The 25,724-nt window shown below is 46.3% G+C and overlaps 2 protein-coding genes across 8 annotated transcripts; one reads left to right on the forward strand and one right to left on the reverse strand.

Moving 5' to 3' along the window:
• RIT1 (Ras like without CAAX 1) lies at window positions 1-25,322 on the reverse strand (the record flags this gene model as incomplete). 6 transcript variants are annotated; one of them, XM_081968268.1, is made up of 8 exons in its annotated part: window positions 25,079-25,322; window positions 23,208-23,264; window positions 22,364-22,437; window positions 21,721-21,912; window positions 14,428-14,502; window positions 14,083-14,182; window positions 12,829-12,923; window positions 1-332 (listed from the first exon to the last, which is right to left on the reverse strand). In XM_081968268.1, the coding sequence occupies exons 1-8, from the start codon at window positions 25,188-25,190 to the stop codon at window positions 324-326; spliced, it is 714 nt and encodes a 237-aa protein (XP_081824394.1). In that variant the 5' UTR covers window positions 25,191-25,322. The 6 variants fall into 6 exon arrangements, 5 of the variants coding, with proteins under 5 accessions (XP_081824394.1, XP_081824393.1, XP_081824392.1 ...); XM_081968267.1 differs by lacking the exon at window positions 1-332 and adding an exon at window positions 2,318-2,442; XM_081968266.1 differs by lacking the exon at window positions 1-332 and adding an exon at window positions 5,173-5,591.
• SYT11 (synaptotagmin 11) lies at window positions 473-14,431 on the forward strand. Of its 2 annotated transcripts, none has more exons than XM_081968233.1 (4): window positions 473-1,942; window positions 6,555-7,372; window positions 11,055-11,178; window positions 12,370-14,431. In XM_081968233.1, exons 1-4 carry the CDS (start codon window positions 1,909-1,911, stop codon window positions 12,678-12,680), a joined length of 1,287 nt encoding a protein of 428 aa, XP_081824359.1. In that variant the 5' UTR covers window positions 473-1,908; the 3' UTR covers window positions 12,681-14,431. The 2 variants fall into 2 exon arrangements, with proteins under 2 accessions (XP_081824359.1, XP_081824360.1); XM_081968234.1 differs by having other exon boundaries at window positions 11,055-11,175.
• Window positions 25,323-25,724: the final 402 nt, after the last annotated feature.

Consider the following 25,724-nt stretch of genomic DNA (forward strand, 5'->3'; position numbering starts at 1 on the left):
ATGCTATTAGAATAGAATATTTTATTCACTGATGAGTCTTGCGGCCTTATCAATATAATAAAATACATAATCTGGGTCCAGGATAAAATAAATGGATGGCAATACAGTAATAATTAAGGCTACGGTTTTCCCAGTTGCAATGGATGGCTGTGAAGGTTGGACCCTAAGGAAGGCTGAGCGCCAAAGAACGGAGGCCTTTGAACTCTGGGGCTGGAGAAGAAGACTCCTGCATTGAGTCCCTTGGACTGCAAGGCCATCCAACCGGTCAGTCCTAGAGGAGATCCACCCTGACTGCTCTTTAGAAGGCCGGATCCTGAAGTTGTTTATTTGATCTGTATGTTAAAGAAGGAAAACCCACGTTCAATTTGCCAATGCAATGGTACTACAAAACCCATAGCTCAAGTAATTAATTACAAAGTCCATCCTCAGTAACCCAGGCAAGTTGAGGGGGGGAAATTAAAGTTTTTTTTTAATGGCTATTAGAAAAAGCATTGGGGTTTGCAACGGGTCCTAAACCCCCAGTGCCAGCCCCATTGGGGGTCACACACACACCTGACAACAGCTTTTAATTTAATTTTAATTTTATTTATTTTGTCAAGCATGTCTAAGATAACAGATATAAATATAAACATGACTATGAATACAGGAAATGGATATGAGCAGGTGGGGACAAGTAGGACAGGGATGGTAGGCGTGTTGGTGCACTTTTATTTATTATAAAATATATATTATATAGTCTGAAACGGTATAGGGTTTCCTGCCTAGGCAGAGGGTTGGACTAGACGACCTCCAAGGTCCTTTCCAACTCTGTTATTCTATTCCATTTCATTATCTATTCTATTCTTATTCTCCTCTCTTCTAATTTCTCTTCTATCTCTCCTCTATTCCCTTCCATTATCTATTCTGTTATTATTGTAATTTCTATTCTATCCTAATTTCTATTCTATTATTTTTTTTATTCTCTTCTATCTCTTCTCTCTTCCACCCCATTATCTATTCTATTTTATTCTTGTAATTTCTAGTCTATTCTAGTTTCTATTCTATTTCTCTTTTTTCTATTCTATTCTCTCTCTCCTCTATTCCATTATCTATTCTATTCTTATTCTATTCTTATTGAAATTTCTATTCTATTTTATTCTTTCTCTTCTAACTCTATTCCATTCCATTATCTATTCTATTTTATTCTTGTAATTTCTACTCTATTCTAATTTCTATTTTATTTCTCTTTTTTTTCTATTCTATTATCTCTCTCCTCTATTCCATTCCATTATCGATTCTATTCTTATTCTATTCTATTCGGAATTTCTATTCTATTCTAATTTCTATTCTATTCTCTTCTTTTTTCTCTCCTCTTCTATCTCTCTTCTATTCCATTTCCATTATCTATTTTATTCTATTCTTTTCTAATAATTTTATGATTATAACATTTAGTATACATTTATTATAAAACCTCTCAACCTCCCTTCTCTCTAATAAAGGGGGGGGGGAACGCTTTGGGTAGTATACCATGCAATCAGCATTATAAAACCCAAACTCCGCAGAGACCCATAATCCACCGCCCGGCCCAGCTTGCCCAGTCACTCTCGGGGCGTCTCCAAAGCGAGCAGCAGCAGCTCAAGAGAGCCTGGTTTTTGTTTTTTTTAATCATTTCAAATCAAGGTTCGAAAAAGGGGGCGGCGCTTGTCCGGGCTCCGTTCCAAAGGGGGCGGCGCTTGCCCGGGCATCGTTCGAAAGGGGCGGAGCCGAAGCCGCTGGGAAAGGACCAGTCCTGCATCGCTCGGCGGGGAAGCCGGCGAGCATCCTTTCCCAGCGCCGCAAGCCGCCTCGGGGAAGGGGGCCTCCGGGAGCGCCCTCGCCTGGCCCCGCCGCTTCTGCTGCTCCTCCGCCGCCGCCGCCGCCCGGTTGGCCATGGCCGAGATCGCCAGCGTCCACCCCAGCTTCGGTGAGTGGAGCCCGGCGGAAAGGCCGCTGCGCCATGCCCACAGGCCGGCATCCTTCTTCTCTTTCTCCTCCTCCTCCTCCTCCGCTGCAACTGCTCAAGCCCAGGGATCCCTCTCTCGGCTCTCCTCCATCGATCGAGGCTTGGCAGATCACCCGGATTCCCAATAATCCCCCCCAATAATCACTAATAATCCCCCAATAATCACCAATAACTAATAATCCCCCAATAATCACCAATAATAACTAATAATCCCCCAATAATAACTAATAATCCCCCAATAATCACTAATAATCCCACGTCCAATAACCATCACTAATAATTACCCCCAATAATCACCCTGGAGGCGTTGCACAGCTGCCCCCCCCTTCCTTCTCTTTCCGACCCGCTGATTGGGCCCTGGCGGGTGGGATCTACTTAGCCCCAAAGCCAGGGATCTCTCCTCTTGACCGGAGCATCTTTGCAAAAGATGGTCCCTGCAATCGGGAGCAAATGGAGAGATCCTGAGAAAAACACACACACACAAATAGACACACACACACACCAGCTCTACACAACCATCGCCCGCATCCTGGGCCTGTTTGGCCTAGAAAAACAGCCCTCCCTCCTTCCACTCCTTCACTCTATCCTTCCTTCCTTTCTAGCATTCCCCCCCCCCCCTTTAAGAATTGGTACGTAATCTTAACCCGGAGGCCTGGATTTGCACACACAAAAAACCCCATCCTGAAGTATGAGAAAATATGCCCCTTTTTTCTGGGCATCCAGAAAATGAGGGAGGAAGGGGGGAAACGACACCTCTACGACAGCGGCTCGCAGGAATAAAAATGCAAACGGGTCTCGCCAAAATTGAACCTATATTGATCAGTGTTCATTTCTATTAAGGCACGTTAAGTCTTAATTTTTTTTAGCAAAATGCAGTCAGAGGGAATAAATAGGTGGTTGTGTTTATACAACGTAAGGTGCATCGAAGGGTTAACGTATAGAGATTAGTACGGGGGGGGGCTGTGCTCTGGGGGGGGCCCACAGGCAAAGGCCCATCGGGGCCCATGCCTTAAAGACAGCCCTGGTAGGGAGGGGAGGGGTAGCTTGGCAATGCCGCCCACCCCTCTCTCCGTTGGCATCCCCCGTTTCATCTCCCATCCGATTTTGACTCTGGCTTTGGGCAAAAGTAGGAAGCTTTCGGACGGGGCTCCCCTTGCAAAAGGTACATCTCTTAATTTCATTTATTTGCAGCGTCCTTCCTGGCTCTGCCCCTCTCCCCGCCACTCTGCCACCGACACGGGTGTGCCCAAACTCGAGACCCGATCCTAGACTTTCTCGGAAGGGGTGCAAGGCGATCCTCTCTAGGAAGGGATCCCTCCCCCCCCTTTTCCCCTGGGGGTGGGGGTGGCAGGGGGAGGGAGGGGGCAGGTGTTGCTAGGAAAAAGCAAGGATGACGTGATGTCTATTTCTAGGATGGGCAGCGCCCCGGCCCCTGGTAGCTAGCTTGGAAGGCAGAGAAAGGATTAAAACAACAACAACAGGAAGATCCTTTGTTTGCATTGTGTGTCTGTTTCTGTGTGTGTGTGTGTGTGTGTGTGTGTGTGTGTGTTTGTGTTGAACAATTGCATCTGGAGCCCTGGGAAGGCGGGCTGGGGTGAAGGGAGGAGATTGCTCCTGCAATCCCAGCGTTTCTTGCCCACCCTCACCCCACCCAAATGAGAGGAGACCCTGTTGCCCTCGCAGTTCTAATGCCCCCACCTGTTCTCCTCGCCCTTAATTGCCCCCCAGGGGCATTCACACAAGCGCAGGAGCCATTTCCGAAGCAGCCTGAGGGGCGCCTGGCGCGCCTCCCCTGGGGGAGAAGGTGGCGACTGCCAGTCGTAACCCCAGTGTAATTTCGCCTCCCCCTCTTTCATTCAGGAGGGCCTCAGCATGATGAGGGTTATGATTGTTAATAGTAGAAGCAGCGTATTTATTTGCTACAGAGTAACGGAGTTGGAAGGGACCCTGGAGGTCTTCTAGTCCATCCCCCCCTGTCCAAGCAGGAAACCCTTATACCACTGCCGACAAATGATTGTCCAATCTCTTCTTGAAAACCTCCAGGGATGGGGAAGGAAGGAAGGAAGGAAGGAAGGAAGGAAGGAAGGAAGGAAAGAAAGTATAGCAGAATAACAAGAGTTGAAGAGACCCTGGAGGTCTTCTAGTCCATCCCCCCCGTTCAAGCGGGAAAGCCGTGTTCAACCATTGCAGACAAACGGTTGCCCAATCTTAAAAACCTCGTGTTGGAGCACCCACAATTTCCTACAGAGATACTCAGTCCTTCTGGGTCATGGTTGTCCAAAGGTTCTCCCCCCCCCCCCCCCCCAGGCAACTGGTCTTTTTTTCCCCCTTTGAAGACATTTTGCTTCTCATCCAAGAAGCCTCTTCAGTTCTGCTGTTCCACCGATTCGTTGTTCTCACTGTCAGGAAATTTCTCCTTCGTTCCAGGTTGTTTCCGTGAGTGGTTTTCCATCTGTTGCTTCTGCCTTCGGGTGCTTTGGAGAATAGGTTGACCCCCCCAGCCCCTAAAATATTGGAAGACTGCTATTATATTGCCCCTGGTCCTTCTTTTCATTAAACGAGACATACCCATTTCCTGCAACTATTCGTATATTTTATCCTCCAATCCTCTCTGCACTCTTTCCAGAGTCTCAACATCTTTCTTATATTGTGGCAACCAGTTGGAAGGGACCTTGGAGGTCATCTAGTCCAAACTCCTGACCAAGTCAGAAACCCAATTGTCAGCATTCCAAATACCATGCATGAAATCAATCAGAGACCAAGGCCATAACTACAGGCCTGACACCAATATCATTTCAGCTGTCTTCTTAAAACTCCAATGCTGAAGCACCCAGGACTTCTGGTGGCAAGGGGTTCCACTGGTTAATTGTTCTCACACTGTCAGGAAATTTCTCCTTAGTTCCAGGTTGCCTCTCTCCTTGATTAGATCGTGGCTCCATTGTCAGCAACTGAGTTTCAACATGCTTGCCATAAGAACATTTAATATAAAACCTCTTCACCTCCCTTCTCTCTAATAGGAGTGTACCATGTGATCGATATAATAAAACATTGCAACCGAATAATTTTAGGATTGAAAACTTTTAAAAGCTAAAAACACGATAAAGTTGCAAAACGTGGAGCATTCTGAGAAAAAATTAAAACAAACCAAAAATAATATGTATCTAAAAAAATAATATTTATAAATACACAAAAAATAATATTTATACACCAAAAATAATATGTATACACAAAAATAATATGAATATACAAAAATAATATGTATACACAAAAAAATAATATGTATACACAAAAAATAATATTATGCACAAAAAATAATATCTATAAATAAACGAACAAATAAATAACAAAAATCTGAAATGTCGGATTTGATAAACTATTGGATGTTTTTCCTGCCATCAATTTTCTGTTTCTGGTAGAGGCAGCTGCTTGGATAAAGTTGATTTTTGCACGGCAGAAAAGTTTCCCAATGCTTGTGTCTCCTGGGTCAAAATATCGTAGATTTTTGGAGGGTGAAATCTTCCTATGCTCCATGGAGGTTATTTGAGCGAGATTCCCCGCAATTGTTTCTCACCGTCTTTGTCACACACACAAACACACAAACGCAGCCAACCTGCCATCCACATAAAGAGACAAAAGAGACAGGGCCATTGTCAGGAAAAGAATCACTGGGGGAATCACAACTCGCCTCTCTGCAGCTGGCTCAGGGCTGGGCACATCTGTACTATTGTTTTTCTAGAACAGAATCTTAATTCTCTTCTTTTTGTAAAATCTTACTTGCTGACGAAGAATGCAAAGAGGCAAGAAACGAGGGAGCCAAAATCAACGTCAGAAAATAATATTTGAGTGTTTCTCGTTGCAACGGTTTGGCTTTACTTATTTAGGTTGTCCTCGGGTTATGATCGCGACTGGGGCCGCCGTGGTCCGTGGCTGAGCAAGGTGGCGGTGAAACGAATTGGCTGATTTTTACAGCCATTTTGGACACACGGCTGTTAAATGAATTGTTGCTTGGGAAGACGGGCGTTAAGTAAATCGGACATCTCTGTTGCTTGTTCAGAATGTCGGAAAAGGGGGTCTCACGTGACCCCAGGACCGTGAGGGCCACAGGTGGCATGCATATCCCTCTCTGCGGGCACCCCAGCCGTTGCCCCAGCCCATCTACACCACGGGGGCTCCTCCCGGCGGCCAGCTGGTCTTCGGGTCTCTGCCGTGCATGGCAGGGGGCAGGGCCCAGGCATGTGCGGGGGGGGGGGTCCTCCCATTTCATTTGAGGGTTAACCCAAAAGATTAGCCGTCACTGGCCCAGGACATTGCAACGGTCGTAAATATGAGCCGGTGGGCCAGTGTCCGAATTGCGACAAGGGTGACCAGGGGGATGGCGGCCGTGTGAAAAAATGGCCGCGTCCAGTTTCCTTCCGCGATGTCACTTTCAGCGGTCGTTAAACGAACTTGTTGAGTTGAGTTGCAAAAGAGGGAGGGGGGTATTTTAGTCCACATCTGGCAGGTGAGGGCACGCCGGGCCTTTGTTCTGACCTTCTCCTTCCCCTCCCCACCCACCCACTTTCTCCTTCTCCAGATGTCTCCCCCATTGTGGCGGGCCTCATCGGGGCCACGGTCCTCGTGGTCTCGGTCTCGGTGACAGTCTTTCTGTGGAGCTGCTGCCACCAGCAGCTGGAGAAGAAGCAGAGGAGCGCCCCGTACAAGTTCATCCACATGTTGAAAGGCATCAGCATCTACCCGGAGACCCTCAGCAACAAGAAGAAGATCATACGCATCCGGCGGGACAAGAAGGGCGTAGCCAGGAAAGACGGGGACGGACACCTCCTGGCGGGCGCGGCCGAGGCGGGCTTGGTGGGCTCCGAAACCACATCCGGTGGGTTGAACTCTTCCGTCAACCCACTCCCCGTCAAAGTTGAGTATGGAGAAGAACCGAGTCCTCAACAAAGCTTGACCCCGGCGGGGAGCAAGACCTCCTCGCTGTCATCTCCGGAAGAAGATATCATGCTAGGGACACTGACCTTCTTGGTGGATTACAACTTCCCCAAAAAAGCCCTGGTGGTCACCATCCAAGAAGCCCACGGTTTGCCGGTGATGGACGAACACAACCAAGGTTCGGATCCTTACATCAAGATGACCATCCTGCCGGACAAGAGGCACCGAGTGAAGACTCGCGTCCTCCGGAAGACGCTTGACCCCGTCTTCGACGAGACCTTCACCTTTTACGGCATCCCTTACAGCCAGCTGCAGGATTTGGTCCTCCACTTCCTGGTGCTCAGCTTCGACCGTTTTTCTCGGGATGACGTCATCGGGGAGGTGATGGTACCACTGGCGGGGGTGGACCCCAGCACCGGGAAAGTCCATCTGACGAGGGAGATCATCAAGAGGAACATACAGGTAGGTTGGCCCATCTTCTGGGTTTCCCCCCTGTGGGTTGTGTTCTAACCGAGGCTTCCTGAGAGCCTGAAGCCAACTCCTTGTCCCGACGGAAACCCCTTTTCATTCATTGGCTGTGAATTTGCTCATTCACATCCAGCAAAGTCTTTCCAGGGAGGATTTACGGTCACAGACCTTCTCTGGCTTGGAGAGCTGCCAGGCCGAGATCTGCAGAACTTGGCCAGGAGTCTCGGAGAGTCACGAACCAATTAAGCGAACTAACTGTCTCTCCTCCAAGCTCCACTCCCCTGTAGCTCTTCTTTTATTTCCTCTGGGAGGGGCCATTCATTGTCCACCTGTGGCCTTACTCCCGATCCCTGTTCTTTAGCTGTTCCCTTCGTCTGGCAGCTCTGCGCATGCGCACACTGGGAACAGGCTCCAGCTGTTCGTCTGCCTCACTAATGTCTGACTCTGAAGGCAGCTGATAACTGTCGGACGGCCCTGTCCCCGTCTCTGCCTCCGACACAGAGCCCTCCTCAGAGCCTTCCCCAGACTCCAGGACTGGCCCAGGTTCCTCCCCAACCCTCCTCACTGTCCAAATCTGCTGCCAGCTCCACTGGCTGCTGGTGGGCCACAACAGGTTGTTCTCTATGGGGGAACCATGGGAGATGGGTCCGGTTTCAGCTCCCCGGGTGGGCTAGGGGATGATGGGAATTGTAGTTTTGACATGTCAAAGGAAGGAAGAGAAGCGTAGCTTTGGTAGGAAAGTCTACTCAAGTTGAAGCAAATGCACGGCCACGTGACCCCCTTCTGACAAGGGGAATCCAGATTCATTTAACGACCGAACAGCTGCCGTGAGCTGCTTTTGGGGGCAGGAAAGGTCGTAAAATGGGACAAAGCTCACTTCGCAGACGTCTCACTTACCAACATAAATGTCGGGCTCAGTGGTGGTCGTAAGTCGAGGACTGCCTGTATTCTCCGCTCCAAGCAGGGCATAAGCATCAGAGGAAAGAGGGTAGCTTTTGAGAGACAACAAAGCCATACGGAGAAATGGGGGATATAGGATCAAGACGGTTAGCCATTGTGGTTCTCACCAATCGATCCAAATTACGTTTCGGTGTCATTAAAGATGCATTAGGATTTTTGATGGATGCCGTTGCCAGAGGTGGAGCCGAGTTAAAATATCGGCAGAACAACAGCTTCGGTAACGCCGCGCTATTATCGGATTTGCTGATTAGGTAGGATAAACACATAAGGCAGATTAGGGAGGGAGGTAATGATAGGATTGATACGATAGATTGGGTAGGTAGGTAGGATGATACAGATAGAGAGATAAGATGGAGTAAGTAGATCAATAGAAAGATAATGATAGATAGGATAGATACATAAAATAGGCAGGTAGGTATATATATATATAGATAGATAGGAGAGAGAGAGATAAGATAGGGTCGGTAGGTAGATACGGTAGATAGATAGATAAACAGATAGATGATAGATTATCTTATCTATCTATATTATCTATAGATAAGAGGGTAGGTAGGTGGATAGATAATGATAGGATAGATACGTAAGATAGGCAGGTAGGTATATATATACATACATACATACATACATACACACACACATACATACATACACCTATACACACACACATATATATATAAAGATGGGGTTGGCAGGTAGGTAGATGATAGGTAGGTTGGTTGGTAGGTAGATAGGTAGGTAGGTAGGTAGGTAGATGATAGGTAGGTAGGTAGGTAGGTGATAGATGATGATAGATAGATAGATAGATAGATAGATAGATGTGAGAGAGTAGATGTATAGATGATATAGATAGGTAGGTAGGTAGGTAGATGATAGGTAGATAGATAGATGTAAGAGACTAAATGTATAGAGATAGAGTAGATAGATTAGGTAGGTAGATAGATAAACAGATGATAGATAAGATAGAGAAGAGGGTAGGTAGGTAGATGGATAGATAATGATAGGATAGATACGTAAGATAGGCAGGTAGGTATATAGATAGGATATAGATAGATAGGTAGGTAGATAGATAGGTAGATTTAGATGTGAGAGACGAAATGTATTGAGTAGATAGATTAGGTAGGTAGGTAGGTAGGTAGGTAGGTAGGTAGATAAATAGATAGATATGAGAGAGTAGATGTATAGATGATAGAGTAGAGAGTAGGTTGGTAGGGAGAGAGAAGATAGGGTAAGTAGGTAAATGCATAGATAGACATGATAGATACGTAAGATACATTAGATAGATAAATGGGGGGGGGGGAGCCTCCCTGGGGACCAGGCCTTTGCCACTGAGCTGCATTTCAGCCTCCCTTTGGACAATCCCGAAGCAACCTTTTGAAGGCCATCTCTTCATCCCTTAAGCCCTGAATGTAGGGCACGGAAAACCATGGCAACGTGGCCCTCTATTCACAGGATTAATAGTGGCTTTGTAACACTCGGCACGGCGCCAAGTTTAATTCCACCGCCGGACAGACTGTAAACAAAAGAACCCCAAATGCTTCCCTACCTCCCCTTAAAAAAGCAAATTCTTCCAGATGAGAAGGGGGGGAAAAAAGTTGTTATCCGCGTGTTATTATTTTGTTTTGTTTTAAACTTAAAACCCTTTTCCGGTTGCTAGTGGCAGGCAGCGAGCTCTTGTCTTTAACCCAACAACTGCAAAAGACAGGAGCAAGCACAGAATGGTGTGTTTGGTGGCTCGCGTTGAGGTGTGAAGGGATGTAAACAACCACAAAAAGGGACACAGTGGCTAAGACGCTGAGCTTGTCGATCAGAAAAAGTTCGGCGGTTCGAATCCCCAGCGCCGCGTAACTGAGCGAGCTCCCGTGACTTGTCCCGGCTTCTGCCAACCTAGCGGTTCGAAAGCACGTTAAAAAATGCAAGTAGAAAAACAGGAACCACCTTTGGTGGGAAGGGAGTAGCGTTCCGTGCGCCTTCGGCGTTGAGTCATGCCGGCCACATGACCACGGAGACGTCTTCGGACAGCGCTGGCTCTTGGGCTTCGAAACGGAGATGAGCACCGCCCCCCTACAGTCGGGAACGACCAGCACATGTGTGCGAGGGGAACCTTTAACTTAAGCAACCACAACAGAGCCCAACTTTTATTTGTTGCTAAGCGAGATCGCTTTGCCCCCACGTTACGACTTTTTCTCGCCACGTTTGTTAAGCGAGTCGCTTGCAGGTGGTTAAATTAGTTCCACCCACCCACCCGGTTATTAAGTAGGTCGGGTTTTTCCCCCCTTTGACTTGGCTTGCCACCAGTTCACAAAAAGGGGGGGATCATGTGATGCTCCATCCGCCGTAAATGTGGACCGGTTTGAGTTTCAGTCGCATGACCCTGGCTGCAAAATGCATTGCTGAAAAATGATCCTGTTTTTTTTTTTTTTTTTTTTAGTGCCGTTGTAACTTTCAAAGGTCCCTAAATGAACTGTCAGGGGCTACCTGTATTCCATTTGGTCTTCTCCAGGGCTAGAAAGTCTGCATCTGTAGAAATGTAGGTCAAATTGCGACTCGGCCTTGGCTTCGTCCTTCTACTGAAGCGGTCGGTGTTCTCCTGTTTTCGGCCAGGCTTGAGAGCCCAAGTGTCCCAGGGAGGCTTGGCTAAACACCTGCAGACGTTGTTTGGGGAGCCTCCCGTAATGTAAGGCGAACCATCCAGAAGTTGGTCTCTTCTTTTTTTCAGAAATGCATCAGCAGAGGAGAGCTACAGGTGTCCTTGTCCTACCAGCCTGTCACTCAGAGGATGACCGTCATGGTGTTGAAGGCGAGGCAGCTGCCCAAGATGGACATCACGGGACTCTCAGGTAGAAGCTATTTTCTCCAGCCTATCGGTTGGATTTCCTCCAACGGCCGGGTGCTGAAATGTTGGTGGACTGTCCCAGTTGATCCCAGACCTTTTCCCTTACCTTTCTGGGTTGATGGCCTGGACCAGGGGAAAAAGGGGGGTGATTTTCAGGGGGGGCGGGGGGGGGTACGTGTGTGAGGGCCCGCAATGTTCATAGCCATGCTCGCAGGACGAGCGTCTGCGATGACGCTCACACCAGAGGCCACGAGTACCTGCAGTGCTTGTGACGAGGCTTGCACGAGTGGGGGCCGACCGTCCGCGACACTCGTGCGAGCGAGGCCATGCACATACGCGGAAGCGACAATTAGATCATAGACTGGTCGTGGGCTGTGGCCCACACGTTGGGAGGAGTTGGGGGTGGTCTCCTGCGTTATGCAATCTTTTGCTAAGGACAAGTCAACCTCTAAGGTGGAGCCTGGCCATTAACGGTTCTTAAGTTGTGATACTCCTAAAACAGATTATCCACGTTACAGATCAGTAGTGAATAAACTGATTTCTAGTGTCAGAAGTGGGATAATTTTAGACACCAGTTTCATGGGAACATAAGGAGAATGCTGAAAGCGGTGCGGTGGCCTAGAGATGGAGCTCTCGCCTCACAGTCGAGAGGCCGTGAGTTCGATGCTAGGTAGAGGCAGATATTTCTCTCTCTGGGCACAATGAGAATATTATCTGCTGGAAAAAAATCCGCATTGGTGCCCGGGAGGGCGTCTGGCCAGTAAAAAACATTTACCTCCACTCAGTTGCCCAGACTCCATCCCGTAAGAGATTATGGGGTCGTTAAAAGATGATAATGATAATGCTGTAGTCTTCTCATTGAAAGATGGAACTGGGCGGCCGTCCTCAGAACCAAATGCGGTGAGGTGGAAGGTCAAAATTCGTCAATCTGTCAACTGTCCAGTTAGCAAATCCAGAAAAAGAAACTCGCAGAACATCAAAGTATAAAACTTTACTGAATAAGCCACAGTTAGCACAGCAGAAGCAAAGCCAGCTCTGGTTTTTGCACGCTAAAGCAAGCAAAGAAACTCCATAAAGTATAAAACGCTTGTAAGTTGAGGGCTAGCTGCAATCCTTCACATCAGTCTGCGACTCCCCGGAGAAGCAGCCCAGTTGCTGGACTGTGTTATTGGCCTTTCTCCCTCTTCCTCTTCCTCAGATCCTTATGTGAAGGTGAACGTCTACTATGGCAGGAAGCGGATCGCGAAAAAGAAAACCCACGTGAAGAAGTGCACTTTGAACCCCATCTTCAACGAGTCTTTCATTTACGACATCCCCACCGATCTCCTGCCGGATGTCAGCATCGAATTCCTGGTCATCGACTTTGACCGGACCACCAAAAACGAAGTGGTCGGACGGCTGATCCTGGGGGCGCATAGCGTCACGGCCGGCGGAGTGGAACACTGGCGGGAGGTGTGCGAAAACCCCCGGAAGCAGATCGCAAAGTGGCACAGCTTGAGCGAATATTAGCAGGGTATATGAGGAAGGCGCTGGGGAGTGGATCGATTCACACCCGCGCCACCTTCAAGAGACTCTTTCCCCCCACCTCCCCGAGACACCCCGTCCGCCCCGCCCGCCCCGAAAAAACGGCCCCTTCTATTTTAGCCGTAGAACTGACCGTTTCCATAAGAAGCAGCTGACTGGTTCTTCTGTTGTGACATTGTTTACAGGGCCCGCACACACACACAGCGACACACAAAACGCACCCGGGTTCTACAAAGGAAAGGAAAAGAAAAAGAGTGCATTAATTTTAAGGATACCACAAAAAACCTATATTTAAAAAAAAAAAGAGCGTAATCGCACTACTATTGCATGCCGAATACAGATGTCGAGAGATTAAAAAAAAAAGAGAAAAACACACACAAAAAAATTAGTATAACTTAACCAGTATCGAGATGCAGGTTTGTTTTTTGTTTTAATTAAAAAATGCAATTTATCTGTCACTACGAGAAGTTTTGTTTTTGTGCTGCCGAACGGTTTTTTGCAGGTATTCACAACTGGTTCTATTCTGCTTTTTTTTCCTGACTTCCTTTTTTTTAAAAAAAATTATATATATATATATGTATAATTTAGAGAATATATATATATATATTCTCGTGTCGATTTTTCTTCGCTCGCCCTTATATCGGTGAAAACCTCTTGCCGTTGTTTTTTTCCTATGATTTGGGTGAATTTAACTTCGCTTGTACATAACACTCAGTGGTTTTAGAGGCATTTGTCTTAACAAACACAATTTCCTTTTTGGAAGAGGGGGGGGCGGCGTCCAAATAAAACAAAATAGAAAATGCCTGAATGGCAAGCGGCTGTTTAATTAAAAAAAAAAAAAAAACCACCGTTTCCTGTTAAAAGAAACGTGGGATTAACTCAGCAACGGACGTGACGATATCAGCACATTTTTTTGAGCTGGGAAAATACCCCTTCCTTGCTTTATCGCCGAACAAACTTTCAATCTAAAGAAGCGTTTTTGGTTTTTTTTTTTTCCAAATTTTAATTTTGCACTCAAAAGCAAAATATGCTTTTTTTTTTTTAAACGAAATGCCTGGAATAGTTCTTAAGGAAAAAGTGCTCAGGGTATAAATAGATTTAAGGGTTATTTCGGGGGTGTGGAACCTGGCCTTTTTGGCTTCACTCGAAGCCCTGTTGACACGCCAAATCGACAAGGCCGATGGGGCTTGTGATCCAGAGAGGACCCATGGTTCCCACACCTGTGTCTTTTCCAGGCCTATGGAAACAGTTATTTCTCTACAGGAGTAACGGGAAAACGAAGGATGAGGTTTTATTAAAAAAAAAAAAAAACACCCATAGAATAATAAACTGCCACCATCACCATAATATGTGGGAAATTATTATTTTTTCGTGAAAGCTGCTTTACCATAAAATGTCCTCTGCGATGTGAAGTCATTTTTTCTTTCTTTCGGTTGTCGTCCACTTTCTCTTCCCCCACCTTCCTCCTTTTTCTTTCCACCTTGTGTCTGTTGTAAAAAAGGATGACAAAAAAAATTTAAAGTTAAAAAGGAGCTTTAAAAAACAACAACGAAGTTAACAGCTTTCGTGTCAAAACAGAGGGGGGAAAAAAAAACAAAAAAAATTAAAAGTGGAGCCCATGTACGCATAAATGCTGTTATACTAAACCTAACCAACATGTAATGCTATGTGTAACGTCAATATTGTTTTAATGCACACCCGGACATTCAAATAAAAGATTGAGTCACTTTACCTTTCTCGGTTGTCGTCGTTGATTGTAAGCCATTCGAAATGCGCAATTCCTGGGCATCGTGCAAACATCATAATTCTAGTGTGCAAATTGAGATGATTACCGTATTTTTTGGGGTATAAGATAGTACAAAGTATAAGACGCGCCTAGCTTTGGGGGAGGAAAACAAGGGGGAAAAAATCTGCCTCTGCCTCCCAGCAATTTGCCTCCTTGCAGCAAACAGCAAATAGCCTGTTTCAGTTTAGCTAGATTTATCACAAGGGGGGAGGGAATCTGCCTCTGCCTCCCAGCAATTTGCCTCCTTGCAGCAAACAGCAAATGGCCTGTTTCAGTTTAGCTTGATTAGCACAAGGGGGGGGGGGGAATCTGCCTCTGCCTCCCAGCAATGTGTCTCCTTGCAGCAAACAGCAAATAGGTTTCAGTTTAGCTTGATTAGCACAAGAAAAAAATCTGCCTCTGCCTCCCAGCAATTTGCCTCCTTACAGCAAACAGCGCGTTTCAATTTCAGCACAGCCTGATTAGCAGAAGCAGGGACGATCCGCTGTTTCAGGCTGCAGGGATTCCCATAGCCTATTGCCGCCTCCGCAACCCCCCCCCCCCATTTTCAGCTTCCGCACGACCCATTTTTGGCCTCTGTGTGCCCCATTTTCCACCCGTTCTGGGCGGCAGGAATCAGAATGGGCTGTTTGCTGCAAGGAGGCAAATTGCTGGGAGGCAGAGGCCAAAGGGTGGGGACCGGCAGGACTACATTTGGTGTATAATACGCACCCAAATTTTCACCCTGTTTTAGGGAGGGAGGGGGGAAGTGTGTCATACTCCGAAAAATGCGTTAACTAAAAACCACAGGCAGTCCTCAACTTACAACAATTGATTTAGTGACCGTTTGCAACGGCACTGAAAAAATGTCTTATTAGGACCGTTATTCACACTTACGACCATTGTAGCACACAGCCACCCTGGGTCACGTGATCAAAATTCAGACGCTGGGTCAGACTCGTGTTTATGGCAGTCGGAGTGTCCCAGGGTCACGTGATCCCCCTTTACGCGACCTCCTGACAAAGTCAATGGGGAAACCGGATTTATTTAACGGTGGCATTCCGGATTTCACGACTGCAGGGATTCCCTTAACAAAGGTGGCCAAGGGGAAGTCGTAAAACGAGGCAAAACGTGCGTCACTTGGCAACATCCATGCTGGGCTCAATGGGGACGTAGGTCTAGGATTACCTGTGTTTTATTAAATTTATTTGCCGCTATCTCGGGGGCTGCCCCAAAGAAGAGGGGAGTCAAGCAATTCTCCAAAGCCCCTGAGGGCAGGATAAGAAGCAATGGGTGGAAACTAATCCAAGAGAGAAGCAACCGGGAATTAAGGAGAAACTTCCTGACAGAGCAATTAGCCAGCGGAACAGCTTGCCACCAGAAGTTGTTTTTTAAAAAATGGGATTCATTCATTCATTCTCTTGACGGTTGCAGGGAAGATAAAACAGGAAGGAAGGCGGGCTTCGGTCTCCTTTGTTAATGCCTAAGAAGGATCAAGATTACACTGGGTTTTTTTTTTTACTATCAATTTCCCCACTCTTGCCTACTAAAGCTTGCAGATTTCTCTCCCCTCCCCACCCCCCTTGCATGGAGACGACTTGCTTAAACCATTGGCAAGCTGGCCTCCCGTCTGTGCCGCCCAGCGGCCTTTGGCAGCCGCTGCACTTCTGCCCATCTCAAAAGCATCTCCCACCCATTGTGTGTTCTTCCCCCCCCTCCCGCTCTCCGCCGGGCGCGCAGTCGCGCCACAAAACCATTACCTCATCCTTCCGCTGTAGCCGCCACCTCTGTAACGAGAGGCACCAAAGTCCCCAGGGAGATGAGAAATGTTGATTTTGCTTCCCTCCAACAATGGGGGTGAGGAAGTTGCTTTTTAAGAGGGGTTTTTCTTTTATTTTTTTGCCAGCAAGGAAAACAAGAACAGCCAAGGAGGCATCTGCCCTCTTTGGTTCAAAGAGAAAAAAATAATAATCTACCTGGCACCGAAGAGGAGAAATAGGTTGGCAACCAACTGTTTGTAGGAGGATTGGGGGTTTTGTTCGTGCACCCGCGCACACAAAGACAAACGCACACTTTCACACATTCCTGCCTGAAGAGTTGATCAAAAACAAAAAGGACCTGTTTTCTATTTTTAAAGAGCTTTTTAATGTAAACATAATAATAATTTGTCCGAGCGGATAGGGTCTTTGTGTGGTTGTTCTAAACAGCGGTTGTGGGAGCTGGCGGCAGAGTCGGACAGTGAGGAGGGTTGGGTAGGAAGATGGGCCACTCCTGGAGTCTGGGGAAGGCTCTGAGGAGGGCTCTGTGTCGGAGGCAGAGAGGGAGTCAGAGCCATATGCCAGTTATCAGCTGCCTTCGGAGTCAGGCATCAGTGGGGCAGAGGAACAGCTGGAGCCTGTTCCCAGTGTGCGCATGCAGTTACCAGACAAAGGGGACAGCTAAGGTACAGGGGTCGACTTGGGAGTAAAGCCACAGGTGGACAATGAATGCCCCCTCCCACAGGGAATAAAAGAGGAGCAACAGGGGAGTGGAGTTTGCAGGAGACCATTAGTTCACTTAATTGGTTCGGGACTCTCCGAGACTCCTGGCCAAGTTCTGCAGAGATCGTCCTGGCAGCTCTCCAAGCCAGATAAAGTCTGTGACCGTAAATCCTCCCTCAAAAGATTTTGCTGGAGGTGAAGGAGCAGAACTCAGAGTCAATTAATAAAAGGGGTTTTTATCGGGACAAGGAGTTGGCTTCAGGCTCTTGGAAAGCCCCAATCAGACCACCACCAAGAAATCAAATGACGTAGCCGTAGATTCTAGCTTTGTGTGAAATATAATTTATATTTTATAATTAACTTTATATTTATATATGAAGCACCAAGGACCTCTCACATAATAATTACTGTTCAAGAATTTCAATATATCTATCATACTAGGATCAGTCAGGAATATTTGATTTATCGCAACGATATTCCTCTGAAGCACAAAATTATCCCAAATAGTAGTTAGTCCTCGACTTACAACAGTCATTTAGCAACTGTTCAAAGTTACAAACAACACTAAAAAAGGGACTTTGGTCCATTTTTCACACAACTGTTGCAGCATCTGTAGTCACATGATCAAAATTTAGGCGCTTGGCCACTGAATCGTATTTGTGACGGTTGCAGTGTTCCGGGGGGGGTGTCACGTGATCCTTTTTTGCGACCTTCTGACAAGCAGACAAGCCAGATTCGCTTAACGACTGGGTTACTAATTTAACAACTGAAGCGACTCACTTAACAACGGTGGCAAGGAAGGTCGTAAAATGGGGCAAAGCTTGCTTAGTTTAATGTCTCACCACTTAGCAATAGAAATGTTGGGCTCAATTGTGGTCATAAGTCGAGGACCCCCGTGCAGCTGACCAAAAATGATATAAAACATTGTATTAAAAGGACGACGGAATTTCTTGTGACAAACGATTGATTCTTGAGTGTTAATTTTAAACTTGCTGCTGTGTAGATTTCCAGGATTGGCAACTCACAATTTCACAATTCTTATTCCACTCTCTTTCACCTAGCCTAGTGTTAACACGTGCTTTTGTCGTCCATTTTCAAATTAAAGAAACAGAAGTTAAGGCTTAAAAAAATATTTATTGTATCAAGTGCAATATATATGTGAACCATAAAAGACAGGAATTGTGTCCAAAGAAAGTGCTTAATATTCAGATGTAATCATGCTAGGGGAAAAAAAAAAGACTTCACCATTAGCACCACAAAATACTGAATTCTGCTAAGGCACAAATTAAGAAAGCTGCTTTTTTAAAAAAAAATTTGGCTTAAACAGCAGGCTTTGAATCTGCTACAATTCATTCTTGCTTCAAGTCATTTTCTTTTTGTCTGGAATGAGAACTTTGAAAAGTCAAAACAAAACAGAACTGAAATTGTGACTCCTTCGGCCACAAATGTTAGGGATCTTATTTTACCCTGAACTACTGTAGACTCTTTTAAAACAAACAAAACCTGACATATCTACCACATTATAGAGTTATGTGATAACATAGAAATTAAAATTAGATTTATCCTGCTCCTAAATTAATAGCTATGGAAAGTATCCAGCATTGTTTCGTAACATTAATTTACTAATTTTTAAATACACCGTATAATGCTACAGTCAATAAAATACATTCAAAAATAACTGTTGCTAAATGGAATATGGCATTCCTTCCCCCCCCCCCCCACTACCAAGTTTCTCGGAGTCTATAAATACACATGCATATCAAACACTATAACCGGTAACATTTGAAAATCCAAAGCCGTTAAAAATTCACCTAGAAAGGAATAATATAAGGCTTCTTCGGTCTCTTAGGAAAATTTTAAAAAAAAAGTTTCCATTGTTTTCTCTCATTCTTAGGAAACTCGTCCTATTTCCTGAGCCCCCTGCAAACCACACGCAATTACAAACACTTTGTAAAAATGGCCCCAGGAACGTATTGTGGCTACTAAAACAGGAAGGAAGGACTCAGGCCTTACACGCAGGCAGGAGAGCCCTCCGTTTCAAGAGTTAATTTAATGTAAAGCAGGTTGTTGTGTTTGTTTGTTTTTTGTCAAGGTTGACAAAACTTAAGAGACCGACTTGAGGGGAGGGGATTTCAAGACCTCGAAGACATGGACTTCTCTTACCTTCAACAAAGGACCTTACTCAAGACTTTTCTATTTTCCCTCATGCCACCTGCCAGCTTCTCTATCAAAACCTCCATAATTCATTCACGTGGACTTCATTTTTGGGGTCCTTCCACAAGGCACCCCAGGGGGGAAAAACTGACCCAAACTCTTTTAATTAATAAAAGCAGATTGGCCACGTTGGATCAGCCTGGCCAAAATCTCGAGACTCTGCTAACCAACACGCCTTGTGACTTACGCTACAAATTTGACCCTGGTCTTCGCGCAGGTGAAGTGAATACCTTACCACTCTCTCTCCCCTAACTTGAGGTTTACAAACTCGCCTCCCAAGTCCAATTGACTACTTGCTCTATACCTTGCTACAACTTTACACCCTCCAATTAACCACGTTCCCCATATTGCCTCTTGGCATCCCTTCCTACCATTTCTCAGAGCAAGACCCTGACCTCTCTCTCTCTCTCTCTCCCTCCCCCCACTTGCTCCCGTCAAAGTGACGGAATCCGACATAGATCGCTCCCAATCCTGTGACATTTTTATGGTTTTCATTCAAACTTGGATCCGCGAATAATGATTTCTGAACATCCTCCTCTTCTTTTAATGACCCCATCATCCCTTGTAGAGTCGAGTCTGGGCAACTGAATGAAGTGTTTACTGGCCAGATGCCTTTCCTGTCACCAGAGCAGAGTTTCCTTCAGCAGATAATATTCTCAAGTGTGAACACAGAGAGAAATATCTAGGATCCAACTCACATCAAACTCCTCATTCTGAGGTGAGAGCTCCACCTCTAGGCCACCGCACCAATCTATTTCTGAACATTCTTCCGGAACATCTACCTTAAATCACCTCTATGCAAGCAATATAAAGATGAATAAGCAACTCCTCCCTACAAGATAGCTGTGGGGCCTTGCAGCTTCAATTCCCAGTTTCCTGCTTAAGCAGGGGGTTGAACTAGAAAACCTCCGAGGAGGAGGTCCCTTCCGTTCTTCTGTTAAAAGGGGCATAAACTACTTTGCCGTGGAATCCCCAGCCCCCCTTTTGCCGACGCCACACACAAGGGCGGGAAAGAGGGGAGCAGCCCTCTTTCGCGAAAGAGGCGGCACAAGAAAGAGTTTCCAAAAAAGTTAAAGAGGCTGTGCAGTTGCTCCTCACAGATCCTCCTGTACCCCGAGTGAAAATTTAAAACCCTGGTTTTGCGACGTGTCCCGTCGGTCTCCTCCACCTTGCCCCACGGGCTAAAGAATTTGGACTGCTTCTAAACGGTGTCACCCTCCCACTCCGTCAAAAGCCAAGATTCCTCCCCAATCGTGGCTGAAATGCCAACCCGGGCCAAAATTAGCCACGGCACCCCAGCAAGGTCCAGCTCTCTCCCACGAGACACAACGATGATGGTTTTTTTGCAAAGGTGGTTTGGCTCGTTTCTAGGTCCATTGATTTCTCGGCGAAGTCCGCTCGGGTTGGGTAGGCGGGAATTGCAAGCGGAGAAGGCCGTGTGTCGCTCGATGTCGAAGGAAAAATTATTTTGCGGAAGGATGGCCATCTGGGGGTCGATGTTTTTTTTTTTGCACAGACCAGGACTTCCGTTTACACACTCAGCAGAAAGAGAGTTCAAATCTGGAGGGCTCCCTCTGCAGAGCTGATCCCTCCCTCTGGTTAAGGGAGGTCTTCTTTTGGGGCGGGGGAGGGGAAGGGAGAGGGTTTCAGGTTATGGAATTTTTCTTCTTGCAGAAGGGCGATTTCAAGGTTTTCCAAACGCTCGGACGCGGCTTGGACTTCTTCTCCAGCGCCGTGACGATTTCCTTCTCCTTCCGCCGGATTTCGCGGACAAGGGTGTGGAAGACGTCGTCGATGTAGTAGCGGAAGGCGGCGGAGGTCTCAAAAAAGGGGCAGCCGAACTCCTGGGCTAAGGCTGAGCCTTCGTCCTTGGAGACCTTCGGGGCAAGAAAGCGCAGGCGAGTGGGGACAGTGAGGGAAATAAGGGCAAGCCCTTGACTTACGGCAGTTCATTTAGCGACCGTGGCTAGCTGATGGCTCTTTGTGAGGTTGTTCTAAAGAGTTAACTACTCAGAAATGGATTGGCGTAGAATCTAGTATTTCAGATTGAAATAGAATTACTTTTCAAGAATTTTGATATATCTATGTACCAGAACATCTAAGAAATATTTGATTCATCCCAACCATGTTCCTCTGACGCATAAAATTATCCCCCAAATAGTAGCTACTCCTCGACTTACAACAGCTCATTTAGTGACAACAGCAGTGAAAAAAGGGACTTAAGACCGTTTTCCACACTTATGACCATTGCAGCATCCCCATGGTCACATGATCAAAACTCAAAGACACTCGGTAACTGGCCCATATTTATGACGGTCGCAAAGTCCCAGGGAATCCCGTGATCCCCATTCACGACCATCTAACAAGTCAAGGGAGAAGCCAGATTCACTTAACAACCGTGGGACTAACTTAAGAACTGCGTTGATTAACGACTGTGGCAAGAAAGGTCCTAAAATGGGAATAAAACTCACTTAACGCCTTGCTCCGCGACAGAAATCCGAGGTTCAATCGTGGCCGTAAACCGAAGACCACCGACAAATCTACTCTGCATTTCAAGCCTTTTTACCTGCCTGAGTTGAGTTAGGTCGGACTTGTTTCCCACCAGAACGACGGGAGTCTCATCCGTACGCCGGACACGGTAGATGAGCTGTTTAAACTCCCGGACTTCGTGAAAACTTCGGCGGTCCGTGATGGAATAACAGATAATAAACCCCTCGCCAGCTCGCATGTATTGATCTCTCATAGCAGTGAACTCGGCCTGTGGGAAGGGGAAAAAAATGGGGTTTTTGGGTTGCCAGCCAGAGAGATTTCAGCAAGCTTCTCTCTGCAAGTTTTTGGAGGCTGGCAAAGTGCAGGAAACAGCTGGGCTTCCAGAATATTCTGGAAGGCTATTTTTGCGAGTTTAAAAAAGTACCGGGTAATGACGGTTAGTGACAAAGCAAGCAGTCAAGCCCCCAAGTTCAATTCTGGCCTCCACCACTAAGAAATTATTTTCAGTTGTCTATACAAAGAATGCAACTATGACATGCAGAAGTGCTGAGAAATCATTAAATCCGTGTGTGTGTGTGTGTGTGTGTGTGTGTGTGTGTGAGAGAGAGAGAGAGAGAGAGAGAGAGAGAGAGAGAGAGAGAGAGAGAGAGAGAGAGAGAGAGAGAGAGAGAGAGAGAGAGAGAGAGCGTAACAGGAAAGCCTACATGGTTGCCAAATACCTGGCCTGCAGTGTCCAAAATATCCAGATTAGCCGGTTCATCGTCGATCCGGATCCGCATTTTGTAAGCATCCTCTACAGGGAGACACGCAGTCAGAAAAAGCCACCTAGTAGAGCCTTCAACATTTTCCATTACACGCGTAATAGACATCAGCATTCATGAATTGGGGGAGGGGGGGACGCAGAGGTGTTTGGGGCATTGTCCAAATATGACTTTCCTGAACGCATCAAGAGGAAGACTGTGGATGCCTGGATTAGCAACGGATTCAGCTAAAACCGAGACGACCGGCAAGAGAAGAGGCGAGCTAGGGGAGGAGTCAAGAGAGGACTAGGCCTAGAATCCTTACGTGTCCACAAATGCTCAAAATCCGACCTCTCTTGAATTCTCTTAACTGTTATCTACCATCTCTCTCTCTCTCTCTCTCCCCCCTCCTCTCTTTATCTCTCTCTATCTCTCTATCTATATACAGAATATGCCTGAGCGAAAAATCAGCTTGCGAATTCAACAGAGATTAGACAGATGAACGAGGAAGGGTCCCAGCATACAATCTAATAGCAAATTGTTTGCATTCTAAGGGGATTTTGGGGGTGTCTTATTTTGTGATTCTAGCTGCACGGGTACTACTGAAGTATCAAGCCCCTTATATTTTCTGAATTGCTGTAATAGAAAGTTAACAGCTCCTTGAATCGTAAAGTTTTGGTTTCTTTATTCGGGGTTCATCCTTAGCTCCTCCCCGCACAGGGATGGCTTGAGCACAAAAGTCATTTGTTCCTTGCAAATTTCCCCCAGACAAAAGAGAGCCCGTAATTAAGGAAAGGCTAAAGCAGCAGCCAGGCCCACTCACCGATCGTGGGATCGTGGTCTTCTGGAAACCGATGACTGATGAACTGCATGGTCATGGCTGTGAGGAGGAAACAAAGCAGGTTAACACCAAACAAGGATAGTAACCATGGAGATTGCTCTGAGACAATGCACAGGGAGACGACTTTGCCCAGAGGTTACACATTTATCTTGACCAGTCCCCAGCAACCATCTTACTGGGATCTTTAGCTTGGCCAATTTCTACAGCTCCATTAACTGACAGCTTGCTTGCAAGCCATTTCAAAACACGAGCTTTGACTACATAAATTCAGAGTTGATTCTATACATTCCATTCTGTATTTTATCAGTCTTATTTAAGCTGCCTGGAGTCACAGATATGAGGAGGGTGACTATATAAATCCAAGGAGTATCTTATACATTATCCAGCTCTAAATAAACACAATTCTCATACAAAAGTTTTTGCTGGGCCAAAATCATAATTACAGATCTCCTGGCTATAAATAACTACAATGATAATTTAAAAGCTGCTAATATGTCCGTTTCAAGAGTTAAAACACGTGGGTTCACCCAAAATAACATTTGCAGGACTTCTGGCTATAAATAAATACAATGATAATAATTTTAAAAAGTTGCCAGTATGTTTCAAGAGTAAACAGATGGGTTCACCCAAAAACAATCATTGTAAGTCTTCTGGCTGGAAATCAAAGAGTTATCACAACAACCTTCTCAGGAATAAAAACGGAGTTTCAGCCAATAATTCCCTGTTTATCAAGGTGAACCTTTTTGCAACACACCCCAGCCAAAAACTTACTTACACACATATATATATATATACATATACATTACAGTACATATATAAACCCAGACACACCCACATATGTGTATATGTATAAATGTATATTTATCTGCCTTAATTGCCCATCGCTTTCTACTCTGAGTGTAAAATTATATATATAGACATTCCATTCTCACGATAGATAGATAAGAGATAGATGATAGATATATAGATAAGAGATAGCTAGATTAATAAGAGATAGATGATAGATAGATATGAAAATAGATTAGATAAGGTAGATAGATAGATGATAGATAAATAAGAGATAGATAGATAGAAAATAGATAGATGATAGATAGATAGATAGATAGATAGATAGATAGATAGATAGATAGATAGATAGATAGATGACATAGAGGGAGAGGGAGAGGGAGAGGGAGAGGGAGAGGGAGAGAGAGAGAGAGAGAGAGAGAGAGAGAGAGAGAGAGAGAGAGAATGAACTGCACCCATCCTGGCTTGTGCAATAAATCACAGTTAAACCATCCCAGTCTCTGGCCTATAGTGATCTATCCGTTCATCACATTCCTACACCTCCCATCTCATAGGAGTGATTCCGGCGGTGGCTCATCATCATAAATATCACAGTAAATATAACCAGGAAGAATTAAATGCAAAAACTTAAAAAACTTAGAATGATTTGATTGTCACTCAATGCACCCTCATTAAAATGAGATTTCTTTGCAGAGCTCTCAAAAGGGTCACCATCTCCAATTTAAACTACATAAGCATGACAAAAATAGAAATAAGTAAGAAATTATGCATATATCCATATCATCCACACACACACATATATAATGGGGAGGAGGGAGGTCTTAAGCTCCCCCCCAGGCCCTTATAGGATGCAAGCTCCATCCCAGAGAGGCTTTGGGGCGTCTAGTGGCAGGGAGTTCCACAGGCACTAAGCCCTTCAAACCCAGCCTGGACTTTTTGGAGCCGCTTGAACTCTTTCTCAAGGCCATAAAAGTGGGGAGGGGCTTCTAGTGGCAAGGAGTCCCGCCGGCACGAAGCCCTCAAGGCCCAAATCCGGCCCTTTCAAACACACACCCCACCTCACGTACCGCTTTTCCCGACCCCGCCGGCGCCCAGCATCACCAGTTTGTACTCCCGGGGTTGTCCCGCGGGCGGGCCCGAGACGACTCCAGCCGGGGCCCGAGGCCCGGTGGACTCCATCCCGCCTCGCGAGGCCTGCGTGGGGTGGGGGTGGGAGGCGTCAACGGGCCTGGCTTTCCCTCGGGCGACGGAGCGGGCTTCGCCGCCTCATCTTCCCGCCCGCTGAGGCGGACAAAATGGCGACGGCGTCTACGGTGCTTGGCCACGCCCCCCCGCCACGGCGGCTCCGCCCCCTACGCGTCACGCCGCCCTTCTTTCGCCAGTGCGCTTGCGCACTCAAGAGGCTTGTTAAAGGCGGGGGGAGTTTACAATTCCGGTTCTCGAGCGAAGTGTGGTGGGGGACCCTTGCGGGGAAAGCACACTCCGGCCCCGTGGAAGAGATGCGGGGTTTTTTGCCCGATGGCCTTTTTATTGAACTCATTGAATGAATGGAGTCGAGGTGGCTCCACCCCTCCAGGGGACTTTATGTTATGCCGGACGTTTGGGTTGCAACAAAAAGTCCCACTTTGTCCTTGTGCAGCTGAAGGTGGAAAATTCAAATACACACACACATATATGTATATGCATGTATGTATGTGTATATAGACGTGTGTG

This window comes from Natrix helvetica (genome assembly GCF_964273705.1).
Source record: "Natrix helvetica genome assembly, chromosome: 16".
Classification (NCBI taxonomy): Eukaryota; Metazoa; Chordata; class Lepidosauria; order Squamata; family Natricidae; genus Natrix; species Natrix helvetica.